Genomic DNA, 11598 nt, shown 5'->3' on the forward strand with positions numbered 1-11598 from the left:
GCGGGAGGAGCTGTCGAGGGTGCGGGGGAGGGACAGGGGTCCTCCTTCCCATCTTTGCCCTTTCCCTGAGTGATGAGCACGGAAAGTTCGTTTTTAACCCCAAAATAAAAAGAGCTCGGGGGCCGCAGCGATAGCACAGCGGGGTGGGCACTTGCCTTTTACGCGGCCGGACTCAGATTCGATCCGCAGGATCTCATAGTGTCCCCCAAACCCCGCCAGGAGTAATCCCCAAGCCCAGAACCAGGAGTCGGCCCTAAGCACCGCTGGGTGGACAGGCCTCTTGGATACAGAGAGGATGAAGCTTCCGCTTTCCGCTCCATTGGTGTGTGTGTGTGGGGGGGGAAGTCCCTGGAACCACACGTGACAGTTGTTGGGGAACCATTAGTTGCGGAGGGAAGGAAGCTGCGCTCTACCCCTTATGGACTGTGTCCGCAGCCCAGTATTTAACCGAAGTGATGTTGAGTTTCTTTGGTGACTGTGGTAAGGACGGGACGGAGGCATTTTAATTTGTCCTGTGGGAAGATGGCTCTGATGAAAAACGGCCTGAAGTTCAAAGCCAATCTCTCAGTGACGAAGCAGGAAGGGATGCATTGCTTACAAGAATTTAAGAAAGGGGCTGGAACCATAGTACTGTGGGGAGGGCGTTTGCCTTGCTGCAGCTAACCCCAGGGTTTGATCTCCATCCCGTAGGGTCCCTCAAACCCTATCAGGAGTAATTTCTGAGTGCAGAGCCAGGAGTAATCCCTGAGCATGGCTGGGTGTGACCCAAAAGGCAAAAAGCAAAAAAAAAAAAAAAAAAAAAAAAAAAACCCCACACACGTTTAAATGAGGAGAGACTATGATTCTTTCTTTCTTTCTTTCTTTCTTTCTTTCTTTCTTTCTTTCTTTCTTTCTTTCTTTCTTTCTTTCTTTCTTCCTTTCTTTCTTTCTTTCTTTCTTCCTTTCTTTCTTTCTTTCTTTCTTCCTTTCTTTCTTTCTTTCTTTTTGCTTTTTGGGTCACACCCAGCGATGCTCAGGGGTTACTCCTGGCTTTGCACTCAGGAATTACTCCTGGCGGTGCTTGGGGGACCATATGGGATGCCGGGGATTGAACCCGGGTCGGCTGCATGCAAGGCAAACGCCCTACCTGCTGTGCTATCGCTCCGGCCCCGGGACTATGATGATTTCTTCCGAAGCACCAGGGACCCAGGAGCCAGTGAGAGCAGTGTTCACACAGGCCTTCATGGCATCACACCTGTGCAGGGTACTGGACAAGGTAGGTATGGGAAGGCTCCTAGTCCACTGCCCCATGGGGGAGCTGAAACACAATCCTTCAGCTGCTATGGAACTTCCCTTGGCCGCCAGAGAGTTAGCACAGCGGGGAGGGCGCCTGCTTGAACACAACTGACCTGGGTTCTGTCCCACATCCCACGCGGTCCCCTGACTGCTGCCAGGAATCTTTTTTTTTTTTTCTTGACTTTTTGAGTCACACCTGGTGAGGCTCAGGGGGTGATTCCTGGCTCTGCACTCAGGAATCACTCCTGGCAGTGCTCAGGGGACCTTATGGGGTGCCAGGAATCTAACCCCAGTTGGCCTCATGCAAATCAAACACCCTCCCTGCTGTACTATCCTCTGGCCTAGGAGTGATTTGTTTGTTTGCTTTTGGTTTTTGCGTCACACCCAGCTTTGCTCAGGGGTTGCTCCTGGCTCTGCACTCAGGAATTACTCCTGGCAGTGCGTGGGGGGCCATATGGGATGCAGAGGATTGAACCTGGGTGGGCCGTGGGCAAGGCAGATGCCTTACCCACTGTACTATCACTCCAGCCCCAGGAGTGATTTCTTGATTGCAGAGCCAGGAGTAGCCCCTAAGCATCAATGGATGTATCTCCCCGGCTCCACCACCAAAAAAAACCAACAATAAGAACAATAAAAAAGAACTTCAATCCAGATGCTAATGTCCCTCCCATGCCTCCTTACTGAAACAGCTATCTGATCCCTTTTTCACTACTGTACAAGGTTCTTCCACCATCCGGCCACCACAAGGAACCCAGGTATAGCTGGGTGTGCCCGGAATTATTGGGAATGGCCCATATCACAATAGTAATAATAAAGTATACATTAATCAATATTATCATATTGATCTTGACCAAGAAATCGAAGTCCAAACTGGAGAGGTGAAAGGGGTCAACCTAGAGTGATGCTGGGTCCTGGAGTTGGTTCATGGGTCAGCTGCTGAGCGTTGGCTAGGCATGAGAGAGGCCCAGATTCAACCTTAGCATCGTACAGTCCCATGAGGAGCAACTCAGCACCAAGCCTAGGGTTGTTCCTGAGCACCTCTGGGTATGGCTAAAGGATAAACCAAAACCCTAAATAAGTAAAGCAGTCCTGGGCCAGAGCAGTAGGAGAGTGGGGAGGGCATTTGCCTTGCATGTGGTCAACCCGTATTTGATCCCTGACATCCCATATGGTCCCCTGAACAGCACCAGGAGTGATTACCGAGTGCAGAGCCAGGAGTAATCCATGAGCATCGCAGGGTATGACCCAAAAAGACAAAAATAACTAACTAAATAAAGCAGTCCTGAGGGGCTCATCAGGTAGAACAGGGTTCACTTCCCAGTACTGCAAAAATAGATCCCAGTGCCTGGGGTACTGGGAGCTCCAGGGCGCAGGGAGCAGGCTCCGCATGCCGGAGGCCAGGGCTCTGTCTTGATCCCCGCTACTGCACCACTTCATGGTTTCTGAGTGCCATCAAGAGAAAGCCCCCTACCCCGCCTAAAAAAAGAGAATATGCCCCAGCATCACCAGTTGTGGCCCAAACGAAAAGGGAGGGTCTCCCAGCAGTCTGCCACAAAGCCCCCTGAGTCTGAGCTGGGGAGGGGGAACCAGCAGACACCTGTGGGTACCCAGAATCTCCAGCCAGGGGGCTCTGGAAGCTGCCGTGGTGGTGCCCGAGGCCAGCATCACCTTCCGGGCTGGATGCTTGTGCTTTCATTGTACCCATGAGACTTGCTGGGCCACCCTCAGGAGGTGGTCAGCCCTGGGCACCAGACTTTATGGGGGACAGGGACATCCCACAGCCCATTACGCCGACACAGTGATGTCAGTGAGGTGTTGGAGCCAGGGAGGAAGAGAGAGGCCTATTTGCAGGAGCAACCAGGAGGAAGGAGACCAGCACGTCGGGACATCCTGAGGAGCCACCGAGAGCCGCCCCTTAAAACTACAGCCTCTCCAGGGCGAGGTGCCATAGGGACCTTCTGCGGCACCCTGGCGGGAGGTATGATCCCATAGAGCTTCTGTGCTCCGGAGTCCCCTCCAGCTCTGCTGAGATCTTGGTGCTGGAACCACAAGACCACTGTGACTTTGGTTGACCCTGTTCAGTGGCCTCAGGTTGGCGGGCATGGCAAGGTCACTTCCTGTGACAGGTGAGGGACAAGACTCGCCCCCCATCCTTGTACAGCCTCCTGGGCTCTGCCCCCTGCTTCCACATCAGCTGAGCCAGGCTGGACCCCAAATGTGTCCATTCTGTGCTGGCCCTGCAGGGAGTGGGGTTGGCAGTGACACCCAGTGAGCGCCCCTCTGTCCCCTCTGTGCTCCCCTGGGGTCCCCCAGGCTGTGGGAAGGCTGGAGTGAAGGCGCGGGCGGGCGTGTGGTATTCTCATTATCCTGGCCTGGCCCTCACACCTCCGGCCTGTTGACACAGGCCCCCACCGCCGCCAGAAGGTGTCGACTTGGGAACGGGCGTGCGCAGCCTCCAAGTCAGTCCACAGTGATCCCTGCACAGACCCCAGAATGCTTGGGGTGCAGGAGGGAAGCCGCAGGGGCCCTGGAACCTCCCCTCCACGGGTCCAGGGGAGTCAAGGTTTTGCCAGGCAGTGCCCCCTCCGGGCCACCCAGAGCAGCCTCAGACCTATCTCATCTTCTGGAAACTTCTTGACAGCCTGTCTCAAATGAGAAACCCTGCCCCAAAGTTCCCTGAAGCTGCTCAGGGCTTGAGGGACTACATGCTACCAGGGATTGGACCCAAATCTCACATGCAGGGCAAGAACTCTACCAATGAGCGACATTTCCAGCCCATCTTTTAGTTCTGAGGTCATAAATCAGTACTCCTAGCTCTGTGCCCAGGGGTTACTTCTGGTGAGGTTCTGGGACCGTGTGCGATGCGATGCTGGGGATCAAACAGGTCAGCTGCATGCAAGGCCAGCGCCCTCCCCACTGTCCTGTCACTCTGGCTATTTTACTTATTTTCTAGTATCAGCCCCCTGCTCCCCATTTGCATCCATGGATTCACGAAACTCAGATCCACAAAACTCCCCGTTGCCCCTAACCTTTCCTCCTTCGCCGGCATCTGAGCCAAGGGGAGTCCTGCCTGGTCTCTGATGCCTGAGATTGTGTCTGTTGGGGGGCATGGGGGGACACAGGGCATCAGGCACCCTCTGCTGACAGCTGTCATCCGCCCTGCACACATTTTCATTTTGATTCGTGTGTGTGTTTGTGTGTGTGTGTGTGCGCGCGCGCGCCGCATGCATGTGTGCCTGTGCATGTGTGAAGAACCGGACACCTGAGCCCTGGCTGGTTCCCACCTCCTGAGTCTCTTCCCTTCTGACTCCTCATGTTCTTGTCAGTGACCTGATTTCCTGACAGGACAGATGAGCACAGATCAGAGGGGCCAGTCCCACAGCCCATTACCCTGGCGCCAAGTGGGCTTCAGCCACACCCCCAGCCAGGTCTGGCACTGAGGACACAGTGACTTAGCTCCTGGCACCTTCGATCCCCATCCCCCAACCCTGCCTCAAGAACACCCTCCCCAAACGGTGCAGATCTCGCCCCCACCCCGGTGGGCTGCGCTCCCTGCTGGTGGTCGGTGGGAATGCAACCGCCTGCACGTTGCAGGGGGTGGCTTCCCTGAAGTGTGGTCACCCAAAATGTCTGCAGGCGGTTCCTGCCCTGATTTACAGCAGGAGACAGGGCTCCCTACTTTCCTCTGGGCTGACCCAGCTCCTCAGCCCCCTCGTGCCTCAGTTTCCACACCTCTCTAGGGCTCAGCAGGGGAGGTGCGTCAGTGGCTCTGGAGGGAGAGAGACCCTATCTGCGCACCCCAATTCTCAGCCTGATTCCCAGCTTTTTCCTGCCCCCCCCCCCATTGCGTTCCTCCTCTCCCCTCCTCCCTGGCTGTGCCCGAGATAACGGGATTACAGAGGGTCTGGAATAATCAATTCCATATGGCTGTCAGGCCAGCAGCTCCCAAAATGAAGGTGTGAGGCAAGGGGGCTCCGGAGTCTTTTGGCCTCTGATGGGGGCTGATGAGGAAGGAGACAGTGTCAGGAAACCTGGAAGCCCCCTGCCCCCCACGGGGTTCTCTGTTCTGTCTGAGACTCGGAAGAAGGCAGGAGGCAGGGGGTGGGGGTTGTCACCTCAACACTTCCCCCATCTCCAGCTGGGGAACTCTATGCTGCTCAAAAGCAGCCAAGCCTCCTTATTCTGGGGGGCTCTGTCCTGGGTGCAGGCTTGGCACCTTTTCTTGTTCCTGCCGCACGCACCCCTGTGACTTGTGAAGGTTCTGTGGGGACTTGCAGACTCTGGACATTAAACCGTGGCAGCCCTGCAATGGGGCAGGGTCCCTCTGGACATAGGAAATGTCTCAATTGTTAGCTACAAGGTGAGCACTGGGTCTGTGGGAACAGGGGGGAGTCCTGGGCGTGCAGAAAGCTGACAGGTTGGCACCATGTTCAGAGCACCCTGGGACCTTGGTCCTCAGTTTGGCCTTCCTGCGAAGTTGCTGACGCCCACCAAGGGGACTGGGGTCTCTGGCTTCATTGCCTGATGGGCAGCCCCAGCCTCGGTCCAGAGGGATGAGTCATTGGCCTTGTTGCACTTCTAATGGTACGGGTGGGGGTCTGTGGTGGCACAGCACGTGGCTCACGTGTGACTGTTGCCAGGCCCCATGTGGTGGGAGCCAGCACTGGGTGCTGTGGACAGCAGGCCCCTGAGCCCCCAGGCGCTGGAGTTAGCCTTGCCCTGAGGCGAGACCAGGTCCTCACCCGCCTTGACCACGCTGCAGAGGGATGTCCTAGGCCTAACAGAAAAGTGAACCAGAAGGGCCGAGGCAAGGTGTGGAGGGAAGACAGGCAGCCCCCCAAACCTAGGGAAAGGGCGGCTCTTTCTCCTAGGGCTGGTTTAGAGGCCTTGGGGAAGAGGGGCTTTCTCATTAGCACCCCTCTGTCAGAGGGGCTGGCGGGGGAAGTGAGGGGGGCCACCCTAGCCCTGGACCCCCCACTGAAGCAGCTCTCACCTCTCAACCCCCAAGCCTCATTTCCCCAACTTACACATTGGCAGGCTCCAGTGGGCTCAGGCGGGAGCCGCTGGGCCGGCACTTGTCAAAACACAGGCCCCCGACAGGCCCTGAGGTGTGAAGGCCTGATCCCGGAGAACTCATTAGTGGGTTCACAAATGAAGCCACCACAGAGGCAGAGGTGGGAGATAAGGATGCCAGAGCAGGCGGGGATGGGAGAGGGAGGGGGTGCAGCCCCCTCTTATGCACCCCCTTGCACCCACCGGGCCCAAAGTCCCCCCAACACACACCTCCAGACTGTGATTAGGGCTGAAGCCCCGTGTGTCTCACCAGTGTCTGTGGCTCTTGCTTCCACAAACCTACAGCTGCCCTCGGTGTCCTTTACTGCCCCAGGTTTTTCTGGGAGCCCTGTCAAATTGTTCAGGGGCCAGAGCTGTGCTATGGGGACAAACAGCCTGCCTGCCATTGGTACAGACATTCAGCTTAACCACTCTGCTACACAGAGGAGTAGATTTGGGATGTAATAAGGCCCGAAGGCATCACAGGACACTGAAGGCCCTCAGGCCCTCGGCCAGCCCACCCACCAATGCAGGGGGTCTTTAGGCCCTCTCTTAGCATTCCTTCACCTCTTCCTCCTGCTCCTCCTCCACTTCCTCCTCCTCCTCTTCTTCAGTTTTTGGGTCACAACTGACCACGCCTGGAGAGATCATGTGATGTGGTGATTGGGACCCTGGAATGCCAAGTGAGTGGTTGGTTTTAGACTTTTCCAATTTATCTTGGAGTTTATCCAGTGGTGCTTGTGGAACCATGTAGTATCAGGGACCAAAACAGAAGCCCCAGAGTTTAAAGCACGCATCATCATTCACATGTTGGCACATGCATCCCCCCCTGCACTGTCTCTCTGGCCCCTGTTTGACTTTTCACCCGCAACTGAAGATATTTTCAAGTGTGAGGAAAGAGACCTGGTAGGGCAGGTTGGCATCATTCCAGCCTAGGTTTGGATATCAGCTTCCCGCCCCTCCCCACCCAGCACCTGGATTGCTAAGAGCTTACATCAGGCTCTGTGCCCAGGAATCACTTCTAGCTGCACTCAGGGGACCCTATGTGGTGCAGGGATCAAACCCAGGTCAGTTGTGTGAGAGGCAAATTCCTTCCCCGCATTCCTATTGCTCCATCGGAGTCTCAATTGATTGCTACAGTGGGAACACGGTGGGGGGGTCCTGCACATGTAGAAAGCTGACAGGTTGGCACCGTGTTCAGAGCACCCTGGGACCTTGGTCCTCAGCTTGGCCTCCCTGTAAAGTTGCTGAAGCCCACCAAGGGGACTGGGGTCTCTGGCTCCATTGCCTGACGGGCAGCCCCAGCCTCAGTTCAGAGGGATGGGTCACTGATACTGTTGCTTGCACCTCTAGTGGGCGACAGCGCCCCGGCCATGGTTACTACCTGACTCTGCGCCCCAGTGAAGCTCTTGAACAAACTGGCATTAAAGGGGTGAGTGTGTTTGGGGTGAGGACTGCGGAATTTGTATAAAGGCAGCCAGGTCGCCCCAAACTTCAGGGGCATCTCCCAGTTGGCTGACTAGCTTCGATGAACCTGCTGAGTAGGCCCGATCCCCCAGACCGTGTCAGGTTCCCGGTGCCAGCTCGAGGGGGTCTCAGGTTCAAATTGGAGCAGACGGGGCTTGGAGGGGGGGCCTGCACCTTCAGCCCCCCCCCGCTCCCTCCCCCGTTGGGTGTCCAGGCGTAGGCGCCGCCCCTGCAGTCCCTGCGCCCTCTTTGATGTGCAGATGCGGCCGGGAGGGGCCCCCTTCACACCTCCAGCCGGGCATAAAGTGGCCGCGGGGCGGCCTCGGACTGCAGAGCCCCCGCCGCCAAGATGGCCCAGCCCCAGTGCCCGCCGCCCGCCGCCGCCGCCGCGCCCTGGGTCCTCCCCGCGGGCTGGCGCCCCGCGACGCCGCCGTCCTCGGCCCCCGGGCCGGTCCCTGCGGCAGCGCCCCGCGCCCCGACGGCCCCGGGCCGGGCGCGCCCCGCGCCCCGCGGCGGCCAGAGGCGCAGCGCCAGCGAGCGCGAGAAACTGCGCATGCGCACGCTGGCCCGCGCGTTGCTCCGGCTGCGCCGCTTCCTGCCGCCGTCGGTGGCGCCCGCCGGCCAGAGCCTCACCAAGATCGAGACCCTGCGCCTGGCCATCCGCTACATCGGCCACCTGTCGGCCGTGCTGGGCCTGAGCGACGCGCGGCTGCAGCAGCAGCAGCGGCAGCGGCAGCAGCGGCGGCGGCGGCAGCGGGCCAGCCCCGGGGACTGCCCGCTGTGCCCCGACGTCCCCATCCAGGCCGCCTGGGGGTCTCCAGCCGTCCGCCCGCGAGCCCTGGTGTCGCCCGACCCTCCGGCGTTCCACGTTGAGGCCGTTTGGCCCGAAGGACCGTCGGCGGAACCGGGTCCCTCGTCCCCGGTTGGTACCCGCTGCTCCCGCTCCCACCCCCATCCCAGCGCGTCCGCGGGGAGGGAGAGGCGGCGCGCGCGGGACGCTGAGTCGGCGCTGTGGCCCGTGTTCCCGCAGCTCTTTCCCGGAGACGTGCTGGCCCTGCTGGAAAGCTGGACGGCCCTGGAGTGGCCGCCCGCTTGAGCGACCATCGCGGGACCGGACAGCGACGTGCATGGTCAACTCGACGCCGCTCGGGTCCTCAGCGCCTTCACAGCGTCCTGGAAGCAAGACCTGGCTCAGCCGGTGTGAACGGTTGGTCCTGAACCACAGGAGCTGACCACAGCCCCAGCCACGGAGCCCCCGACCAGGAGGCCTCGCCAGGCCGCGGAGCCCTACGGTCACAGACACCCCCGCCACGGCGCTCCCCCTCTCTCCCTCTCCCCATCCACGGTGTCCTCGCCCACGGGGCACCGGCGCCTCGGCCTCGCTTGTCTTTATTTATTTGTGAATAAACTGCTTGTTCTGGTGCCCGCCTGCCAGTTCTTTTCTTCCTCCTCCGCCTCCCGGATCACGGCCAGGGAGACTCCAGATCCAGGGGGGGTTGGTCAGACCTCACGGAGCCCCCAACCCTGGCCTTTGGTCTCCAACTCCAGTATCTCTGGGGGTGACGGTGGTGGGATATTAATCGTGTCCATATTTTTTTGACATGATGGGGAGCTGCATAAAGTTCAAATATCTGTGTGCATGGGGTCCCCTGCACAGTTTTACACCAACAACTTTTGTTCCCCTTTGGGGGGGATTCTACACCTGGTTCTGGACTCAGGGATCATTTCTCTGGAGGTCATATGGGGACTCTTGGGTTGAACTAGAGTCAGTTGCGTGCCAGGAGGCGCATCCCCCTGTACTACCCAGAAACATCTTACTAAAGGCTCAGCACCTACACACTGCAGCGCCTTCTGCCTGGGTTCGAGTCCCACGAAGATCAGCTCCCCTGGGGCAGGACTCCCAGACAGGTCCTCTCAGATGTCCAGAGTCCTCCCAAGACTTCCCTGTCTGGGGAATTGAGGGCTGATTTCCCTCCCCTGTGACTTGGGGTGACAAAAGCATCACCTGGCTTGCTTACACCTGAGGGAGGGTAGCTGGGCTGGGAGGGGGCACCCAGCGGCTTATCCTGTCTACTGCTCACCAGAAGCAGCTTCACTGCGGTTTAGGGCAGGACTCAGGACCTGTCCTCAGGGCTCTGTGGGCCTCTGGGGGTGGAGGACACTGGGGAAGTGTGGACCCTGCGGCAGTGGCCTCTGCCTAGGCGTCCACCAGTTCTCCCCTGCAACCCACCCCCCCAGCTTCTTTGAAATAGTTAACTCTGTTTTTGTTAACAAGCATTTCATGGTTCGCACATCTCTACTAGGAGTCTCAGAGTTAGCCAAAGAGGTTTGTTAACTACCCCCAAAGAAGTCTGGGGGCTTCTTTGAGGCCCCTAAGAAAGCCCCGTTCCCTCTACTCGGCCCTCACCCAACCCCTTTCTTTCCCTTCTGCATCACTCTGATGACCCTGCCCTGGGTCTGGCCTCTCACTGATGTTCTGAAGGCGCTTGTGGATTCCTTGTTCTTTTGGGGGGCCCCAAGCATGTCCCTCAGGTGCAGAGCTTGGTTATTCACTCATCGGGGTGGAGGGGTCTATTCAGATAGTGCAGACCCAGGTGACTGGGGGCAGCTGCCCTGCGTTTCTGGGGCTGGGGGCTGAACCCCGGGGCCGGCATTTGAGTGCGGAGAGGGGGATTGGAAAGAACTGGGACCTCACACCCTCCCCACACCTCCACCCCATCTCCTCCCAGGGCCCTAAGCTGGGTAGGGCTGAAGCATACCCGGGACAGAGTCAATTAGCATGGCAAAGGTCCCGAAGCTTAGGATGGGGAATTAAAGTTATTAGCAAGTCTTTTCACAGATAAGTGGGCCCTGGGGCCGCCCCCCTACCCAGTGGAGAGCCCTTGCTGCAGCCCGGAGCCTGCTTATTAGCACCTGGCTGTGAATCTCCATTAGCACACTCCCGCTAATCAGAGGATTGGAGATTTGGAGATGGCAAGGGGTTTCCTTTCACGCCCCCAACCCTCCTGAGCCGGCTGGACTCCCCCTCACAATTCGGAGGGCTACGGAGTACCAGCAACCATGTGGGGGTGCACCTGCAGTACAGGCGACCTGTCTGCCCCCCTCTGCCCTGCTCCCAGTCAGAAGATGCAGCAGACTCAGATTTAATCCCTGGCATCCCTTATGGGCACCACCAGGAGTAATTTCTTTTTTTTTTTTTTTTTTTTTGCTTTTTGGGTCACACCTGGTTATGCACAGGGGTTACTCCTGGCTCTACACTCAGGAATTACTCCTGGCGGTGCTCGGGGGACCATATGGGATGCTGGGAATCGAACCCGGGTCGGCCGCGTGCAAGGCAAACGCCCTACCCACTGTGCTATTGCTCCAGCCCCACCAGGAGTAATTTCTGAGCACAGAGCCAGGACTAAGCCCTGAGCATCTCCAGGTGTGCCCCTAACCCCCAAAATAAGAAAAGAGAGGAGGCGGCTAGAGGTGGTGCAGCCAGGGGACCTGTGTGCTGAGCTGTGGGGACGCCACCTTTGCACACTTGCCTGCTTCCAGGACAAGTGCCTGCACCAGGCGTGGTGCCCCTTGGAGGCTCTGGCAGGTGCTCTGGGCAGCCATATGGACCGAGCCTACCAGGAGTGATTCCTGAATGCAAAGCCAGAAGTAGGCCCTGAGCACAGCTGAGTGTGACATGTGACAACTCACCCCCATTAAACTCCCCTCCTCCAAAACCCGCACAGAGATACTCTCCCCTGGGCTTGTCAGTACGGGGAGGGGAGGGGGGTCGGGAGGGAAGAAAGGGAGTGCACCTAGAGGCTG

At 58.3% G+C, this 11598-nt stretch overlaps 1 protein-coding gene across 1 annotated transcript; it reads left to right on the forward strand.

The window, feature by feature from the left end:
• Positions 1-8143: 8143 nt before the first annotated feature.
• Positions 8144-9215, forward strand: MESP1 (mesoderm posterior bHLH transcription factor 1). Its single transcript, XM_055143566.1, has one exon. The coding sequence runs from the start codon at positions 8144-8146 to the stop codon at positions 8888-8890; it is 747 nt and encodes a 248-aa protein (XP_054999541.1). The 3' UTR covers positions 8891-9215.
• Positions 9216-11598: the final 2383 nt, after the last annotated feature.

Source organism: Sorex araneus, chromosome 6, assembly GCF_027595985.1.
Source record: "Sorex araneus isolate mSorAra2 chromosome 6, mSorAra2.pri, whole genome shotgun sequence".
In the NCBI taxonomy this organism is placed as follows: Eukaryota; Metazoa; Chordata; class Mammalia; order Eulipotyphla; family Soricidae; genus Sorex; species Sorex araneus.